At 42.2% G+C, this 20,320-nt stretch overlaps 1 protein-coding gene and 1 pseudogene across 5 annotated transcripts in view; one reads left to right on the top strand and one right to left on the bottom strand.

Annotated features, from left to right (window-relative positions):
* The window catches only part of Nvl (nuclear VCP-like), a 56,707-nt gene extending 36,630 nt beyond the window's left edge, over positions 1-20,077 (top strand). For all 5 annotated transcript variants that reach the window (XM_023710353.1, XM_023710351.1, XM_023710355.1 and 2 more), the window contains 7 exons: positions 564-683; positions 2,094-2,193; positions 9,723-9,829; positions 13,045-13,121; positions 14,520-14,608; positions 16,071-16,141; positions 19,769-20,077. In XM_023710353.1, the coding sequence (XP_023566121.1) occupies positions 564-683; positions 2,094-2,193; positions 9,723-9,829; positions 13,045-13,121; positions 14,520-14,608; positions 16,071-16,141; positions 19,769-19,813 (609 nt within the window). In that variant the 3' untranslated portion in view covers positions 19,814-20,077. The remainder of the gene's footprint in view (positions 1-563; positions 684-2,093; positions 2,194-9,722; positions 9,830-13,044; positions 13,122-14,519; positions 14,609-16,070; positions 16,142-19,768) is intronic.
* Positions 8,649-8,966, bottom strand: LOC105741625 (annotated as a pseudogene).
* Positions 20,078-20,320: the final 243 nt, after the last annotated feature.

Here is a 20,320-nt window from a genome sequence, read left to right as displayed (position 1 = left end):
GTGGCTGTGGATGCCTTTCAGCACGGCCTTTTTGGCCTTCAAAGCTTTTGCTTTGGCTTCATCTTTGGGCGGGGCAGGGGCTTCCTTCTTTGCTTTCGGCGCCATCTTGGTAAAAAGCTAGTAGCTAATTATATTAACTTGAACCATCCACAGCTACTTTTATGTCAAAAATGGTTTAATATCAGTACTTATGTATGGTTTAACTTAATTCATTTGGAGTCTGATTACTAAGTGTGATTAAAAGTAGTTTTACAGGGCCAGCAAGATAGCCCATTGGACTAAGTACCTGCTTAGGCAAGCACAGGGACCAGGGTTCACTTCCCCAGTACCACATTCCACATTCTACGCTGGTGCCCTGCCCCTGGGTGCACTAAGCTGGCCATGGAGACCGTGCACACCTATAATCCCAGGACTGGGGAGTTTGAAAAAAGGATCACAGTGAGTCTGAGCTGCATAGTGAGACCCTGTACCAAATACATAATAAATAAATAAGTTAGCTTTAGTACTATTTGGTTCAAATCTCAAGGTTCAATTACACATTTTATTTCTTTGTGTATATTTAGTATGTTGGTGAGAGTGAACGAGCTGTACGACAGGTTTTTCAGCGCGCCAAGAACTCTGCACCCTGTGTGATATTCTTTGATGAAGTGGATGCATTATGTCCTCGAAGGTCAGACAAAGAGGTGAATATTATAGATGGGATTTTTTTGGTGTTTGGTTTTTGGGGGTTTTTTTGATACTGGGAGTTTAACTCAGGACCTAGCACTTGCCAGGCAAGCACTTGTGCTACTAAGCTACATGAGACCTAGTTTTGCTTCTTTTTGTATTTATTTGTAGTACTAGGGATTTTACCCAGGGCCTTCACAACTGAGAGCCTCATTTGTTAAGTTTTGGGGTTTTTTTGTTTTTGTTTTTGTTTTTTTTTTTTGTCAGAGCTGGGGATTGAACTCAGGCCCTTGAGCTTGCCAGGGAAGCACTTATTCCAATGAGCCATCTCCCCAGCCCCTCATTTGTTAAGTTTTTAAGTGGGTCTTGCTGAATTGTGCAGGCTGAGGCTTGTCATTCTGCTGGGGTGACAGGTGTGTGCAGTCATCGCTAGCTTGTTTACAGACATTGTTACATGCATGCCATAAGCCTTGTGTAGGTTCCAGTCAATAATAACTCAGGCCCTTGTGCGTGCCAGGGAAGCACTTATTCTACTGAGCCATCTCCCTGGCCCCCATTATGATTATTTTAATGAAGAGACCTAGTAATTTGAAATCTGAGGGCCAGGTACAGAGCTCAATAGCATAAACACCTGCCTGGGAAGCACAAGGTCCTGAGTTCGATCTCCAGTACTGTCCCCCAAAAAAGAAAAAAAATCAGATAAATTTTCTAATTTGCATATATCATGTATTATTTTGATTAATGTTTTGGTGATCTTGACTGACATAATTGAATAATTATAAATGGAAGTGATAATGGTTTTGAATACTTGGCTTTATAACCTTGTATTTGAAGCATGGTAAAGCATAACATGAAGAATTTATAACATCTTAGGAATAGGTAATAAGTACCCAGATATTTTTTGTGATTTATTTACAAAGTTTTTATAGGAGAGGTGCTATTCCAAAGTCTTCTGAGGTCCAGAGCAGAACGTTGCACTTTGCTCTGCCCAGCCAGTTGGGCATGGTGTGTCTGGGTTTTACTCCTGTTTTCTTCTTTTGCTGTGAAATACTTCCTTTCTGTTAGTACAACTTCTCTCCATCCTAGTTTGTTTGTCTGGGCTGTGAATAATGGCAAGATTTTAGAGCATCTGCTGATGGCAGTGTGTGGTAACTGCCTGCGTGCAGAGGAGTGAATGCTCAGTTAACCTGATAAGATCTTGCTGTTGCCCAGGTTGACCTTGAACCTGTGGCCTTCTTGCCTTAAGCCTCTGGAGTGTCTGAAACTTCAGGCCCACAACACTGTGCCTAGTCGTTGTTAGTTACCTCTTGACAAACACCTTATTCAATTTAATAAATACGTTGTTTTGTACAGAAAAAAGGGTGATTGTTGGCTTTTTTCTCCTTTTGTATTGAAAGATGATGGAAGTAGATTTGCTTTTCTTTCAGGCTGGCGCAAGTGTCCGGGTGGTGAATCAGCTGCTTACAGAGATGGACGGTCTGGAATCACGCCAGCAGGTTTTTATCATGGCAGCCACTAACAGGCCAGGTAAGGAAGAAGACCATCTCGGAGACCAATCTAAAACTCATGGCTGTATGATTTATGTACATTCTCGCAAAGGAAGAGTAAATGGGTTAATACCTTTTTGGTTCATGAAAAAAAAAATTGCATAAGCTGTAGTAAAAAAAGCAGCTACTGATTGTTTTTTGTATAGGTACTCAGAAAGTTTTCCTGTTGGCAGAGAATGCTAGTAACATATATTTCTGATCCCAAAAGTATATTTGTGGTTTCTCCTAGGCTTATAGTTACTCTTCACTGTATCTGCAAAATGAAGATAGATTTTTAAGATTTTTGTAATGGAGCCATGTCCCTACATTTGTCTTTAATTATGGCTTAAAATTGTTTTCAAGCTCTTGTATTCTATGTAGGACATAGAAAAAAGCTCAGGAATTCAAAATAGCTGGGCATGGTAGCTCATACCTATAATCCAGGTACTGCAGGCTGAGGCAGGATTCCCATGAGTTTGAGGCCAGCCTCTGAATCTCACAGAAAGGGGAGGGGGCATGGATAGAATTCAAACATGTTCAGTGTTGCTTTTCTTTTGAATCCTAAATTTTCTTACGCTTAATATTTTGCCCTCCTCATGACCCACTCTTTTCATAGCTGTTTCTGTTATGGTGGTTATAGTTAACTGTCTCCTAGTAATACTAGATAGAATTCTTTTTTTTTCCTGGTGGAACCAGGCATTGAACTCAGGCCCTTGCACTTGCCAGGCAAGCACTTACCCTACTGAGCCATCTCCCCGGCCCCCACCAATCATACTAGGGATTTGCACTTTTGAGCTGATGTAATGATTTTCGTTTTATGTTAATTACTTTGATGAATTACTTGCATTCTGTTTCATAGTTAATGAAATTGCAAGTGTTAGTGGTGATGAGCCTGTAGCGTGCAGTGTCATGCCACAGTGGGTACATAGAGCCCTCTGTTAGCACATGGACCAAGTTGGCCCCACAGCCAAGCAGTCTGGTTTAATTGTAGTGTTGGCACCTTATGATGAACAAGTGGGTTTTGGGCGCTGCTGTTTGGGCTGCCCGTCACTGTCGGTGTTTTTAGTTTGACCATGGCAATAACAAATGCTATCCCTGGAACCCCGCTCCAGCTGTAGCGCCTATCTCTTAGTAGCTGGTCTGGTGCCAGGGTTGGTAGACTGCTTTCATGCTGACATTTGCAGAGTCATGAGTCAGTCCTGCCAACGCTGTGCTCGCCTGACTAGCCAGCACAAGTGGAGCTCTTGAGACACAGCTTAAACCACAGAACAGTGTTCTCCTTAGGGTTAGTTTCATTGCAAAGGGTGTGCATAGGGCACAGAGCTCCGATGCCCTCCCCATGGAGCTAGAGTCACCCTCTCAGCATATCCACTTGTTTACCAGCTGGGAAGTTGATCAGGATTTGGGTTCTAGAGTTTCTGTTGGGATTTCACCTTGTAGCCAACATTTGATTAACTCATTGGCCACGTGATTGAACTCAGTGTGTCCCCAGGGACACCCCAAAGATCCAGCCATCTAAGCACGTGTTTGGTCTTTTGTTGTATCCAGTCACCATTCTGAAGCTACGTGAGAAACCATCCTGAGTTACCAATTTAGCACAACACAATCACCCTTGTCATTCAGAAAATTGGAAGTATTTTGAGATTCTTTCCAGTAAGCATTGGCAAAAAACAGCTATTTTTTTAAATTATATAACAGCCTTGTACATGTATTACTTGATCTTACTGACCCATCTAAAGATAATACGTAACTATAGGATAGTTACAAAGGTTAGGTGAGGTCGGCGATACATATACCACATGGATGGTAAATGGAAGGCAGCTTCAGGGATTGCCATGGGCATGAGCAGTTGCAGTGTTTGTGCTGAGAACAGTCAATATTCATGATATTATAGTTACCTAGAAGAAATCTTGAAAGTTCCTGAAATTTAGATAGAATCAAGCCCTACCTTTTTATTTATTTATTTAGTGTTTAAAACAGGGTCTCTGTGCAGTTTGGGCCAGCCTCGTGCTCACTTTATAGCTCCCAGGCTGGAACTTGCAGCGGTCCTCCTGTCTCAACCTTCTGAGTGCTGGGATTCCAGGTGTGTGCTACCATGCCCAATTCCAGTCCTGGTCCTACCTTTTCTTAACAGACAGGTATTTTTCCTTTTTTTTTTTTTTTTTTTTTTTTTTTTTTTTTTTTTTTTTTTTTTATTTTATTTTATTTTATTAAGAAATATGAATGAGACAGCTTCAAAGCTGATTAATAGGATAGTTTTGATAATCAATACATTGTACATTGTTACCTTCTTAGTGATTATCCATAGTACAAAAAGACAGGATATCCTGTCCAACCAGTATTAGTACACATCTTTCTTCTCATTGAATTAAGTGAAAGTAGCTGTATATCTATCCTATTTTGTATATACAAATACAAAATGATCTTTCTTTTGTATCCCCTTTTTTTTGTTTAGTCCTGTCAGAGGTGGATATTTATTGGCATCTAAATACCATAGATGCTTGAATTCAGCAAAACAATCCAACACTGTCTAGCAGTCTAATATTAGTGGGTTATCCTCAGAAGTTATTGACTTGAGCCTTTTACTGCTCATCGTATTAATATGGCTTTACTTATATGCCTTGTTTTTATACTTCTCTGCTGGATGGTTAAGACCAAGATAAAGCAAGACCTATATAACAAGAAATGTAACTTTTGTATCTGATAAGGTCAGTCAAGTACCTTCAGGATTTATCCTATAACCCTGTACCGCACTTTGTAGATCCTTTGTCAGTGTCAGCCATGAGGATGAGTCACAGCCATTGCTTGACCAATTTGCTCTCTGTGAAAGCCTGAGAGAATGTTTTCTCTCCATGTGACTCTCCCCAGGCACACTACATCATTGATCACATTCCTCTGTGGCTTCATAATCACCTTGATCAGAAAATTTGGGGCACAACTGAGTTACATGATGTTACAGTACAGGTTCCTCTATGTCCCAAGTCTAGTTCATGCAGTTGTGCCTGGCTTGGGTCTGGCTACTGTGCTCAGCTCCTTATTATTGTTGCCCTTGAAGGTGGGCCTGCTGTACCCCTCTGGTAAGATGTTCTGTTCCTGGATTAGCTGCGTGGTTTTGACCCTAGTCTCACTGCATGGACCTTAGCTGCAGGGTTTCACCCCAGGCTGTATGCCAGGTCTGGGCTGGGTCTGGAGGGCTGTGAGGAGTGGGAGCGAGAGAGCGCAGAAGCTCCCACACACTCACCAGGGCTGTGCTTTGGTGGGTCTGCTGGACTCTCGAGTACAGTGGAAGTTCTCACTCACAGGGCAGGCTGTGCTGGGTCTGGACGGGCCGGGAAGGTCCCGAAAACGCAGGGAAAGGCCTCTCTCATGCTGAGGGCCTGGGCTTGGACTGGCAGGTTGGTCGGATATGGAGCGGGCCCAAGGCGCAGTGGAAGTTCTCACTCACAGGGCAGGCTATGCGAGGTCAGGCGGGCTCAGATAGATATTTTTCTATCAAATTATGAGAAAAAGACTTGTCTCTGAGAATAGATAGCCTATTTTGTCTTTAATGATGCTTTTTTTTTTTTTAAATTTTTATTTACTTGTGTGTGTGGCCAGCTCAGCCCACCAGGGGGCGGGGCTGGCTGGCATGTGGTGCTGGGGGATTGAACCGTGGTCCCTGTGCTTTGCTAAGCTTGTTTCTAAGTAGGTGCTTTAGACCACTGAGCCATCTCACCAGCCCCCAATGCTTACTCTTTTTTAATGCTTGTTTATTGTAAACTTTGCCTTTTGGTTTAATCTCGGAAGATTAAACGATAATGGGTCCTTTCAGATCACTAGATTTTCTTTAAATTTCCCTCACATATCCATGTACATCACCTTTCCACACAGGTTTCTTTCTCTAATCACTTGTCTTAGGATACGCCTTTATTGAATGTGGCAATCAGTGTTAAGTTTGAGCAGTGTTAAGAATTTCAGACAAATCCTAACCTGTGTTTTATCCTTCTCTGTGCATGTATTGTCTTCCTCTTCGCTATACCTCACTCATCACTTTTGAGCCCCATCGCATTGATAACTGCATGTGGAGACACAGAAAGATGGTCTCTATTTTATGTTTATGTTCACTGAACAGTTCTGTTGCAGTCTAGCATTGTTTTGATTTTTTGGTTTTTTTTGTTTTTGTTTTTGAGGACTTGAATCCTTTTGTATGCTGGTAAGCACTCTACCTCTGAGCTCCATCCCCATCTTTTTTAAAGTCTTATTTAGGCACAAAGTCTTCCTGTTGCCCAGGCTTAGCTCAAACTTTTTGCTTCAGCCCCCTGGGTAGCTGGGATTCCAGGAATATGCCACCATGCCCAGCATTATATTGTTTTCAGTTGCCTGTCACTCTATGCTTAGCTTTTTTAATTTTTTATTTTAGTGGTGCTAGGAATGGATCCCAGGGCCTTCTGTATGCTAGACATGTGCTCTGGCACTGCACCACACCCCAGGCCATGCTCAGCCGTAAGAAATGCTTTCTTGGATAGTGTGAGAGCGGGAAAAAAAAAAAAAGAAAGAAAAAAAAGAAATGCTTTCTTGCTACTGTTTTGGTTGGCTGTTATTGCATAAGATTTTGCTTTGCTTGCAATTTTGTAGGTCAGGAATCCAGGAGGGGCTCATAATTCACTGCTGAGCCCCATACTTGATAGCTGCAGTTGCTGCACCTCAGGATCTGCTTCCAGTTTGGCTTCATTTCTGACATATGTGGTGCCTTGTGATCCTTTTTATCTCTCCCTTTCTGTGTCTGAGTATCATTTTTCCAAGGCTGAGACAAAGGTGGAAGAAGTTTCCATTCCTCTAAAACTCCTGGCAGAAAAGGTAAATTGGCTAAGGCAGTGACAGAATGACCTAGAGGGGAGGGGAAATAGGAATTTAAAATTTTAGTGAGGGTACAGAGAAACTGGGGTTCTTATACCATTATGGATGGGAATATAAAATGGCACATTTTAAAATGTTAATTTTTTTTTTTTTAATTTTTTGCGGAACCGGAGATTGAACGCAGGCCCTTGAGCTTGCCAGGGAAACACTTATTCTACTGAGCTATCTCCCCGGCCCCCTTAAAGTGGTAATATTTTTATCTTTTGTACCTGTATTTTTTCATTGTGTTCTCTTCTTTAATTATGCAAGTTGTATACTTACCGTACAATTTGTGTTGTGGCTCCATTCTATACAGTATTCTCTTTTCTCAAATACATCCTGAGCTTTGGCTATATGCCTGATACTGTTGATCTTGGAAATTCAGAGCTCCATTCAGAAAATTCTTTTCCTGCATATGTTCTGCTTTGCTCCCATGGCATAGGCAGTGGTAATAGACAAATATGAAATAAAATAGACTGGCAAGAAGAAAATGACTGCTGCATAGCAAAGGGCTGCTGTTTTAGACACTGTGTTCCTAGGGGCCTTAAGGAAAAAAAGCTACATGTGATCATAAACACAAGTGAAGCAAAAGGCTGAGAGAAGAGCATTCCAGGTAGGGAGCAGACGGGAAGGATAAAGACCGTGGGATGGGACAGGTTATCTCTTGCAGAGAGAACAGAGGGCCAGTGCTTGTGAAATAGAGTATGTTGGGGCAGTGGTGGGGACCCAGGGCTCTTCACACCACAATTGAGGTGTGCACAAGGAAACCATCTGAGGTTTTAAGCAGTGGTATGAGTCTGGTTTTGTTCTTTTTCTTTTGTGATATGTAACTTTAACTTTGTATTTTGAGACAATAATAAATTCGTAGGAAACTACAAAAGTAGCACTTGAAGTCTCACATGCCAGTTTGCCTCAGCTATTACATTTTACCTAACTGGTGTAACGTCAAAGCTAGGAAGTAGACCTTCGCGCTGTGTGTGTGTGTGTGTGTGTGTGTGTGTGTGTGTATGTGTGTAATTTCTTTTTTAGTCTTTATTTGGTATAGCGTTTCACTACACAGCTTGGACTCCCAGTGACCATCCTGCCACAGCCTTCCCAGCACTGGGTTTACAGGCATGCACTATCTCACCAGCCCACATAGTATGCTGTTTTAGTATGAGTAGTTTTGTTGTTTGTTTGTTTTTAGACAGGGTTTTGCTATGCAGTTTGGGCTGGCCTTGTGCTCACTTTTGTAGCCCCCAGGCTGATCTCAAATTCATAGCAATCCTCCTGTCACAACTTCATGAGTGCTGGGTTTACCGGCATATACTACCTCACCTCATTCTGGGGCCAGCACACATGCCCAAGATACTGTGGTTCAAACTCTAGTCTTTGCTAGACAGGCACTTAGACTACTGAGCTATCTCCCCACTCCTGTTGAGTGTTGAGAGTTCTTTATTTATTAGAAATGTAGATACTATGCCATTTACAATATTTTATCAATTTCTAACTTGTCTCTTCATCCTCTTAAGAGCCAATTTGTGTTTTTAATTTTTATTTTATTTTTTTTTTAACTTCCTCAGAGCTTTATTCCGGAGAGGCTCAGTCCTTCTTGGCAGCTGCCTTCCTCTTGGCAGCCAGCACGTTGCTCAGCTCCTCATGCTTTTTCCTGGCACGAATGTGCATCCCTTTCCTTTTCTTGATGAACTTGAGGGCACGCTTGTCCTTGGAGACCTTGAGCAACTCCTTAGCGTGCCGCTCATAGGGGGTGAAGCCGTGCACCTCCCGACTCATGTCCCGTACGAACTTGGTGTGTTTGGTGAGACGTCCGTGGCAGCGGCTGTGCCTTGGTTTGCTCACATTCTTAGTCACCTTGTGGCCCTTGTTGAGGCCCAGGGCCATGGGATAGCAGAAGGCCATGGCTACTCTTCTTCAATGGTTGCGGTGGCCATTTGTGGTTTTAATGTCATGTCTAAGAAGTATTTGCCATACCTTACCAAAATATGTATCATTTATGGAGGAAAACTGAAACTGAAAGAAATAAAATTCTAACTTAATAATGTTAATACGTTTATGAATATGAGGACTCAGTATTGACACTTGTCAGGTTTTTCCCAACTAATTTATAGATTCATATCAATCCTGATCAGAATTTCAATAATTATCTTGTAGATATCAACTTTGTAAAGTTAATCTGAAAGAGCAAAAAGAATTGGGATAGCCAGCACAATGTTTGAGGAGAACATATGTGGAGAATTGAGCTTAATAAACTTTCAGAATCACTTAGGTGCAGCTGCTGTTTCCAGGGCAGTCTTGACCCGGATAAGTAAGTCAGTGGAACACAGTGGAAGCCTGACATAGACCGGCACACATGTAGCCCACTGCTCTTTGGCAATTAGTGAAGAAACAGGATTGTTGTTTCATTGGATGGTACTAGAACACTGTTGATGAGCAGAAGTTTTGAATTTAAATAATGTCCAAATTATACATTTTTTTATTTTTATGAAGGCCTTTTTAATTTTTTTGTTTATTCGGTGCAGGGTCTCACTCTGTAGTCCAGGCTGGTCTTGAACTCATGGCAGTCCTCCTGCCTCAGTCTCGCAAGTGCTGGGTTTGCAGCGCTGCACCACCATGCTGACTCTCATTTCACTTAACACTTTTTCCTTTCCTCTCCAGATATCATTGACCCCGCAATTCTGCGCCCAGGTCGGCTGGACAAAACACTCTTTGTGGGTCTGCCACCTCCAGCAGATCGTCTTGCCATCTTAAAAACTATTACAAAAGTAAGTAAATAGAGGGGCAGACGTGATGGGTGTTTCTGTCGTTCACTGCAGCCAAGACAGGAGCTCAGTGTAGCTAATTGCTCTCTTCTGTAGCTAGACGCACGTGCCAGGTTTCTGTCCCTAAAGTAGCTGCGGTGATCATGGAGTGCATTGTCCCCTCTCATTTTTGTTGGCTTAAAATAAGAGTAAACTAAGTGAAGGACATTTAAAATTAATTATTGAACTACTACACTTGAGATAATCACAGTAGTGGCATTTTCTATTCCTTTAGATTTCGGTTGATTTCATTAGAAGAGGTATCATCAGGCATACTTCAAGTGGAATAGAAATCTTGGAATGGGGGCTGGGGAGATGGCTCCGTAGAATAAGCGCTTCCCTGGCAAGCGTAAGGGGCTGAGTTCGATCCCCAGTCCCGCAAAAAAAATCTTGGAAAGGGAACGTAAAGAGTTACAGATCTATCCTAAATATGCAGCAAAAAAAAAATTGAGTTTTGCAACCACCATTTTGAACCCTGTCTTCCGTGTTTTCATATGCCAACTTTTTAGGGTGCCCGTAGAGATTGGCTGTAGGGGTTTTATTTGTGTGAATTATTATTACTATTATTGTTATTAAATAATAAGTAGTATATGCAAAATACAAAGAAGAGGCCAGAGATAGCTCAGTGGCATAAGTACCTGGCGAGCACAAGGTCCTGAGTTCAATTCCCAATACCAAAAAAAAAATAAAATAAAATAAAAACAAAGAAGAAAGCAAGTCACCCTAGACTGCACTATTGTAAAACCCTGGGTACTGGCATCCAGAACAGACTTACTTATGAAGTTCCCTGTGCAGCAGGGTGTTGGTGGAGTACACGAAGTGAGTGGTAAGTGAACACTTCCAGTATGGAACATTAACTTTATTGGAAACTTAAGGGCCAGGTGTAGTGACACATGATGTAATCTGCACACTAAAGGCTGAGGCAGGAGCATTACCTCAAATTCCAGGCAAGCCTGGAACTACATAGTGAGTTCAAGGCCAGCCTGAACACTATATATATACCTTGTCTTTATTTTTATTTATTTATTTATTTATTTATTTATTTATTTATTTTTGGTAGAACCAGGGAATGAACTCAAGTCCTTGCGCTTGCCAGGCAAGTGCTTATTCCACCGAACTATCCCCGGCTCCTATACCTTGTCTTTAAAAAGTACAGAATGACATTTAAAAGAATAGAGTAGAGAGAATTGTTAACTTGTGATGTGTTTCTTTATAAAGTGCTTACTTTTAAAAAGAAAAAAACCTTTAAAGAGTTTTTTAAAGGAAAGAACAAAACCAAAAAAGTAGGAAAGCCAGTGAGCAGATGAAGTCCTAAAGATGGTTTTTTTGTTTGTTTGTTTTTGTTTTTGGCGGAACCGGGGATTGAACTCAGATCCTTGCATTTGCCAGTCAAGCGCTTATCCTACTGAGCCATCTCCCCGCCCAACCTGTAAATTTTTAGTTATTTTCTATGGGTGCATATTAGTGATACGGAGTGAGATTATCTTAGTATATTGGTATGTGCACATAACATTTCGGTTCTTTTCATCCCTCTTGCTCCTCTCTCCCTTTCCTATACCTTACCCTCTCTCGTCCTACTTCCGTGTCATCTTTCCTTTTTAACCCTGAATGCCTAATCCATTTTCAGTATACCCATCACAGTACAACATATGGAAATGTTTTCCCTTCAAATTCTTGTTCGTTTTTCTAGCTAGCATGAATTTCACACAAAATTTAAAACAATTTTAATCTTTGGCATTAATGCGTTTTAAAATGCAGACTATTCCTTTAATTTAAATGTAATTCGGAGCTGGTGAGATGGCTCAGTGGTCTAAAGCACCTACTTAGAACAAGCTTAGCAAAGCACAGGCACAGGGACCACGGTTCAATCCCCAGCACCACATGCCAGCCAGCCCCGCCCCCTGGTGGGCTGAGCTGGCCACACACACACACACACACACACACACACATAAATAAAATTTAAAAAAAAAATTTAAAAATTTAAAAAATAAATGTAATTCATTTGTTCGTGAAAGAACACATGGTTCTTTACTGAGTGGGGTATATTTCACCTAACATGAAGGCCTCCATCTCCATCCATTTTCCTGCAGATAATATTTCATCTTTCATGTGGCTGGATAATACTCTGTTGTGTATATACATCACGCTTTCCTTTTCCTTCTGCTGCTAGGCCACTAGGCTGTTTCCAAGCTTAGCTGTTGCAAATTGTGCTGTTGATAACTAGGGTTTTGGTTTTTTCGTCGTTGTTTTGTTTTTTGGGGGTTTTTTTGGTTTTTTTTTTTTGCGGGTACCGGGGATAACTAGTTCTTTTGGAAAGGTGGGGGCTCTTTCACCTGGGCACAGGTTAAGGAAATCTTCACTCCGTGTGTGTGTGTGTGTTTGTGTGTGTTTGTGTGTGCACTCACATGTGTGTTTTCTTAATGACCTTGTGTCTGCTGAGTGCATGTGTGCACTATGTAAGTTATAAGTCAACAATAAGCAGACTTTCGTGGACAGGGCAGGTAATGTGGCAGACGTCAAGTCAGTGGAGACCTTGTTGCTCCCTCTGGAATGTGAGTCACAAAGAACGTCACTGAATGTGTGCTGCTGGATCGTGGTGCAGTGCAGAGACTAACCTGTATGTCAGCAGCCAGAGACTAACCTGGTCATTGTTTCTGGCATCTCCTCCCACAAGCTGACTGGGAATTGGCTCCACATTCAGCCTTGGGTTTCAGGTGAGGGCTCCACTGAGGCCCGGGTGGGTGCAGTGGGCTGGTGCCCAGTGAGGGGCAGGTTGCTCTTGCTTGTTCTCCGCAAGCTAGGTCCAGTGTGGTGCTCTCTGCTAGCCCGCTCACACCTGCGCTCTGCTTCTGTGCCTGCCAGCACTCAGCGCCACCCAAGTGTACGTCATATTTAATCAGCCCATGGGGAAGACTGTTGTGGTGGTGTTGTTCTTGGTAGTGAAGGTTGGCTTTTGCTGTGAGTGACAGATTGTTCAAACCTCATGAGCATAAAATTTTATGTTTGCCTTTAGCTTTCCAGCCTTGAAGTGTGCTTCCTTCCTCCCCTCTTCTCAACAGAAGTGGACACTCACAGAGTTGGCTCCTTTCCCTGGGTCAGAGGCCAGGCAACTTTGCTATAACTGGGATGCCCATGTGTCTTGGACATCCCAGGAGTAACCATGTCTCTGCCTTGTTTAGAATGGTACCAAGCCCCCACTGGATGCAGATGTAAATTTGGAAGCAATTGCTAGTGACCTTCGCTGTGATTGCTACTCGTAAGTGCTTAAATCTCAAGCCAGCTTACCCTTGGGGGCTGTTTCTCCTGTCTGGCCCAGGCTTTTGGGAGGGTGACGGGGTTCCCATAAGCTCCTTGTGTAGGGACCGGCTGGACCCTGCTCTTTGTCCGTGAAATTCCTAGGAGGGACAGAGACACCTGTCATGTTGCCGCAGGTGCTCACACTTCCCCAATCCCTTTGCTGTCCTTCACAGTATGCTTCAGAATGTTTGTGCAGGTATTTCATGACCGGTTGCCACATTACCCCTCTGCTGCTTCGGCATTGGGCAGAGAGTAATCTCCAAGTGCCACGTTTTCTAGGACTCTGAACTCATTTTCTGAGCCCACCTCACAGCCTGCAGTAACCACAGGAAATACATAAGTATCAAATGTCCTTTTAAAAAAAATTTTATTATAACATGGTCATATAGAGCCTGCAGACCACAAGTCAAAAATAAGACTATTATGTTACTCTGAAGTAGTGTTATAGCTCTCACTTAACCAAAAGAAGCTCTGTGCATCATTATTTTATGCAATGTGTGGGTCACCCCCATATGTCATGTTCTGTGACCTGACATGACCTTGTAGGACCATGCCAAATTGGTGTGCTGACACAGGGAATGATCTCAGAACTCCAGTGCGTGAAGCTCATTTTTCTGGGCTTCATAAAAATAAAAATTAGCTGCTTTTCAACCTGGAACAGGTGACTTCTTAATGTAATATGTAAATATGCTACTCAGCAAGTTAGCTTTTTTTTTTGACACAGGATTTCACTTGTAGTTCAGGCTGGCCTTGAACTTACTATGGAACCCAGGCTGGCCTTGAACTCATGGTGATCCTCCTGTTTCAGCCTACCAAGTGTTGGAATTGCAGGTGTGTCCCACCATGCCTGGCAGCACTTTAGCTTTCATTTGTGAAAACATTGCAGAAAATAATGTGTTACCCGCAGGATGTTTTATATTAGCCTTGGTTGCTATAGTTCTTAGGAAGGAAATGTTTAATCTTTCATTGCATAGCTTCCTCCATAAGTCTCTCACACGTAAAGATTAAAAGCATTTTATATGAAACCTTAAACCTCATGTGCCTGGGGCTGGTAAGCTTAGGTCAATTGAGCCATTTAGCAAGACCATGTCAGGTCGCCCACCGCCCTGACCAGGCCCTGCCTTACAGCAGCCATTCGTCGCCTGTGAGGGAGGAGGCTTCTGGGAGGTGTCTAACGTAGACTGTGCAGATAGGTGTCCTGAGAGAGAGAGCTAGCTGTCCCTTTGTGTACGCCCTAGTCAGACTTTCCCACCTTACAGATAGTCTTTCCTCGTTGTTCATACGGACAGTGAAGATCTGCCACCTGACTTCTGGGGTCTGCAGTATCTAAAGGGCAAATAAAACCTTCTTATTTCAGGGGTGCAGATCTCTCTGCTTTGGTACGAGAAGCTTCTCTCTGTGCCCTGAGGCAGGAAATGGCGAAAGAACAGCATGGAAATGGAAAAGGTACAATTCTCTCCAGATCTCTCAGTGAAGTTCACTGTCACTAAAACCCTAAAACCACTGCTGCTATGAAGGGGTGCTTTCTCGGCATCTTTATTCTGTGATAAAGAAAGATGCCGTTTTCTTCACCCTTAGAAAATGCTGAGCAGTATTGTGCAGTCTACTACAACACAAGCCTATTCAGTGCTTCTCTAAGGGGCATTATTAAACACCATCTGCAAGTGATCAAGTAAGGGCTGAGGAGGTAGCTCAGGCTCAGCACCTGGCTGGGGAGATAGTTACGGGGAATTGCACTCAGGACCTTATGCTTGCCAGGGAAGCACTTATTCCACTGAGCCATCTCCCCGGCCCAATAAATAAAATTAAAAAAAAAAAAGGCAACCTCAATTGGAGAGGTTAGAAATACATGTAACACGGGAGAAGTGAACATTGGAAAAGTGTATATTGGAACTTTCAAAATACACAAATAGATTGGTGTGGATTTCTCTGTGTTTACCCCAAACATACAAGTGGAGTGCTTGTGTACTGCTTGGGATGGGCCTGAGTTCAGACTGCAGCACTATAAAATCAAACAAGAAGCCCCGAGTCTGTATATTTGACTATGTGATGATTGGGGGCCATCACAGTAGCTTTGCTTTACCTTGCCATTTAACGGTGTCTTTGCTTTTATCATTCGGGTGCTTTTATGGCTAGAACACACTGCATTCTGGCTACATAGACTGGAAATGTCTATGTAAAAAGTTTACTATGTTAAAATAAAGTTCTCATCAGGTAAGTTACTATGTGAATATTTTTTTCCAAGCTATATGTAAGTTAGCAGTATTATTTCCCTTAGTAACAAGTTATATTCCCTAATACAGTATTGTGATATTTTATATTTATATAAAATATTATAACTTCCTAATATCTGAATTCCTTATATCTTAATGTGCTCTTAAGTGTATACTGTGGAGAAAACTTTTATCCTTAGTAAAATATATTTGAGGGTGGGTGAGATGGCTCAGTGGTCTAAAGCACCTACTTAGAACAAGCTTAGCAAAACACAGGGACCGCGGTTCAATCCCCCAGCACCACATGCCAACCAGCCCCGCCTCCTGGTGGGCTGAGCTGGCCACACACACACACAATCAATCAATAAAATTAAAAAAAAAAAAAAATATATATATATATACACACACACACACACACACATATATTTGAATTTTACTAACAATTCTGATTCTTTTCCATATGTATCAGCCCAGCACAAGGAAAGCAAAGTGTCTACTTAGGAGTGATGAATACTTTTGGTTGGTACAGGACTAAATCTGATTAAAGCAAAATATATCTGGTTTGATTGTTATGTTAAAGAGCCCATCCTGTCCCTGATGTCTTGTATTCCCTTGAAGGCTTGATGTTTTCCAAGAGAAATTCTAAGTTATAACTCAGTAGGATCTACTGTAATATGTGTACATATGTTCTGCAGGTGAGCTCAGGATTTGTCATATGCACTTTGAAGAAGCTTTTAAGAAAGTGAAACCATCTATATCCGTAAAGGTAAGAAACACAACTTAGGTTCTAGACCAAAGGCATTGAAGTGGTGTCATTAGGCAAGAACTCAAATTGTGAAATTATGTTATAGATCACGCTTTGTCCTTTCTGCTTTCCAAAATTTCATGTTACATTTTGAACTAAAATAATGACCTATTTGTGTTCTTGAAATTTTTTTATTTTGACTGGCATAATTCTTACTAGATTCTCAGACCACAGCTTACTGAGAGAGGACAACTGTGTTTCCTCAATTTCTTAATTCCTAGTTTCACTGAAGTATTATTTGAAGTATTATGTCTTTTTCTGACGATTTTTTTTTCGTTGATTTTGGAGCTTAAGCATACCTAAACTAAGCTATGAAGTTTATGCTTACATTTCAGAAAAGTAGTGTTTTCATCATAAGGTAGGAGAAGGTTGCACAGTCTGACTTCTTACCCAAAATGCCATGTTTTACCTATTTACATATTTTCTTTTCTTTCTCTTTTTTTTAATGGGGAGAAAAAGTAGGTATTTAGAATTAGCCAGCTGGACTCAGTTTATATGATCCCAATTTTGTTGGCAACATCCAATGCGCCATAATCGGGAGCCAATCGAACATACGCCTTCTTCTCTCCATCGGGCCTGATCAGGGGACTGACCTTGGCAACGTCAAAGTCCTAGAGCTCCCAGAGTTTTGTCATTTGATCTGGTGTTTACTGGCTCTGATATCCAGAGTGAACAAAAGTGTGGTGTCCTCGACCTTTTTCATGGGTGACTCTGTGGTCAGGGGAACTTGATGATGACCTAGTGGTCGAGCTTATTTCTCCTGGGGGCTCTCTTCAGAGGGTACTTGTGCTGCCTCCACAGCCACAGTGTCTTGGGACAGCAAAAGGTGGGCGATGTTCCTATCTTCTTTTCATGGCTATGGATGCCTTCCAGCATGGCCTTGTTGGCCTTCGAAGCTTTTGCTTTTGCTTCAGCTTTGGGAGGGGCAGGGGCTTCCTTCTCCATCTTTGCGCCATCTTGGTAAAAAGGCTTTCTCCTTACTTATTTCTTACTGTGCTCAGGTGTTTTGTGGTAAATTTAAATTAGTTGCTGTCAAATACCCAGCCCTGGAAAATGCCTGAATCTGATATTATTGTGGTAAGTTTTACCACTTGGCATTGTGCTTTTTCCAGAATATGCTTTAGCAATGAGAATCTGTTCACTGATGGTATAGTAATACTTCCCTTAAACCATAAGCCATTTATTATCCAGGTACAGCACTTCTCATGGATTGAAAACTCTCCGTCAGAGTCTCGAACTGTTGGCATAGAACAAGTGCTTTTCTCAACACTCAGGTCCGTGTGTTCTGAGAATTGACTGTGTTACTTTTACCTAAGAAAATAAGTGGCCAGGGACTTGATGGTGAGCTGTCCGTGGGCACATGATCTTTCCCACTGCAGCGGTCAGAGTAAGCCTCCCCTGTGCTCTGTCAGCATCTTGGGAGGAACAGCAGTCTGCCTACACCTGTCAGGCACTTCAGTGTAGCACAGAAGGTATTTTACTGAACATCTTCAAATAAAATTGAAATCAGAGTCTTGGAGTTAAAATTGTTGCCTTTGTCATCTGATCAAAAAGGGACTGGTACTAAAGTGACCTCCCAGAGAAATAATACTTTGCTTTCATTGGAGTTATTTCTCTTATACCAGCTGGGTTTCAAGTTTCTGCATAGCTCCTGTTTTCCTCTCATCCTCTGAGTTTAGGTTTCATGTTGAGGTTTAATTTATGTCCAGCAGTATACACAAGCTCACATGTACCCCATGTTCCCCTCTTGAGCTGTGGCCAGGGTCCTCAGCAGTGCAGTAAAAGTACAGTATGATTATTGTGGAAATTATGTCCTTTAGGGTGGGCTTCTTCCCAGAGCCCACTGACCTGATTTCCCTGATTGAACTTAAGTCAGCCTGCTATAGAGTGGTACATGGAATGAGAGGTTGTATACTCATTGGCTTCTTTGGCTCAGAGAGTATCCTTGAGATTCATATGTTTGCCTTGTTTCAGGAGTTCTTTTATCGAGCATTGTGCCATTGTGGATGTACACGGTGGTTTTCTTAGCCTTTCACCAGGGTGGACATTTGGATTGTTTCCAGGTTTTTATGATTAAACTACGTGGAAATTTTACATACATGTGTGTATATACACACACAGGCACATTAGTATAAACATATATCTTTAATTCTCCCAAGTAAATTCCAAGGTGAGTAATTGCTGGGCTATATGTGTTTCACTCCATGGGAATCCTATATACACCTGTCAGGCAGGTCTGTTTGTGCCTTACAAGAGCCCCAGTGTTTTGCTGGATGTAGAATAGTATTTAATGTATCACTGTAGTTTAAATTTGCATTTTCCAGATGACTAAAGTATGGGACATATTTTTATGTTTATTGGTTATATGTGTATCCTTTTCATCTTCATTTGCTTTTTTTAGGGGAGTGTTGAGGCCCCCCTCAGTGACCTGCCTCTTCACAACTAGTGAACTCTAGTTCCTTCATGGCCCTGTCCTTGTCCAGAAGCTTCACTTGTGAGCCTATGAGGCTCTTGGAGGACATCTCCATATAAACTGTAGCATTCTGTCCCTGGCCCCCAGAAGACCTATGTGCATCTCTTTATTTAGAGACACTTAGTGTACCTTCAAGATTACCAAAATCTGACAAGTTTCAGCATTGCTGAAGAGTTTAGGTCTAAAATCTCCTGTGAAACTTGAGGCAAATTCTTAATGACTCCCTATAAAAGTTAAAAGAAATTGGAACAGGATAAACATTCCCATTCCACAAGGGAGGAATAGGGCAGAAAGAAGTGGACCAAAGCAATACCAAAACCCAGCAGGGCAAACATTAAATCCTCCGGCTGTGTTCTACTTTTATATTTTTATTTTTATTTTTTGCGGTACCGAGGATTGAACTCAGGACCTTGCACTTACCAGGCAGGTGCTTATTCTACTGAACTATTTCCCCAGGCCTGGCTGTGTTCTAGCAACCAGGACAAGTTGTGAGATGTGAGGCTTGAGCAGTCCCGCCACCACCGTGCCTCCTGACACAGCCACAGGGGCCTTTCTTTTGGGTGCCTCCCCTTAACACCTAATGGCCCTAGTAGAACTTCCGTGTTGCTAGCTTCTCCAGCTTCCTGGGGTCTCCACTGCACTCTGGGCTTTAATTCCCACAATTTCACTTATTGCCTTCTCAGGGCACAGCTCTTCCAAAAGCTGGGTGTAAGCTTCCACCCACTAGAGTCCTCCACCTGGGGAACCATACCAAAGCTCCACAGACTATGAACGTAATCAATAGGAACTTTATGTCCTTACTGGTCTGGAGACAATGCCTGGAGCAAGGTAGCAACTTTTTCCTGAGGCATTCCTTTTCACACAGCGAGCTGTGTCTTTTTCCCCCTGTGTGTGTCTGGATCTTAACTGCCTCTTCTTACTGGGAGTCCAGATACTCAGTGTAGGGCCCAACCATTTGACTTACCTTAATCACCTCTTTAAAGGTCTTATCTGCAAATACAGCCCCATTTTTTGATATCCAGGGGTTAGGGCTGAAGCATGTGAACCTGTGAACTTACCATTCTGTACATACCCTCCTTTGCTTAGCTCTGTTCTGCCTTTTCCCCTCCCCTAAGGATCAAAAAATATATGAAGCTCTTCAGCAGTCCCTCAGCCGGTGATGTGCCAGCAGCTGGTGAGGTGAATGTGGCACACGGAGCCAGTCACACAGTAAATGGAGAAGCTAGCAAGTGCTCTGAGATGCCTGCCCTCCACTCAGCATAGATGCGGTCTCATATAAGCATTCTATTTTCAAATTAATGAGGACAAGCTAGAGCTGAAGATGCTTCGATTTGGCAAACCATGTGGAAAAACTCCCCACTTCCTCAAGAAAAAAGTTTTATTGTAAAACAAAACTTTACTTAAATAAAGTTTTTATTTTGAGACATTTTCTTCCTGAGATCTCTGAGGATGAGTGGCTGGTTTCATGTCATTATCCTAAATATTTGCATATAGAATTCCTACACACCACAGTACTCTTCACACTGCTACCATCTCATCTGTAGGACCCATTGAGCCTTCTCCATTAGTCCAAATAATATGTCAGAAAAAGTACCCAGTGTAGAACTGGCCATTTGAGGGAGTCGCCAGGCCACTGGAGTCTCCTAACAGTAATTCCTCAGGCCTGA

This window comes from Octodon degus, unplaced genomic scaffold (assembly GCF_000260255.1).
Source record: "Octodon degus isolate 3935 unplaced genomic scaffold, OctDeg1.0 scaffold00017, whole genome shotgun sequence".
Classification (NCBI taxonomy): Eukaryota; Metazoa; Chordata; class Mammalia; order Rodentia; family Octodontidae; genus Octodon; species Octodon degus.
The sequence above is the reverse complement of the archived record's forward strand: the minus strand, read 5'-3'. Positions and strand labels throughout refer to the sequence as shown.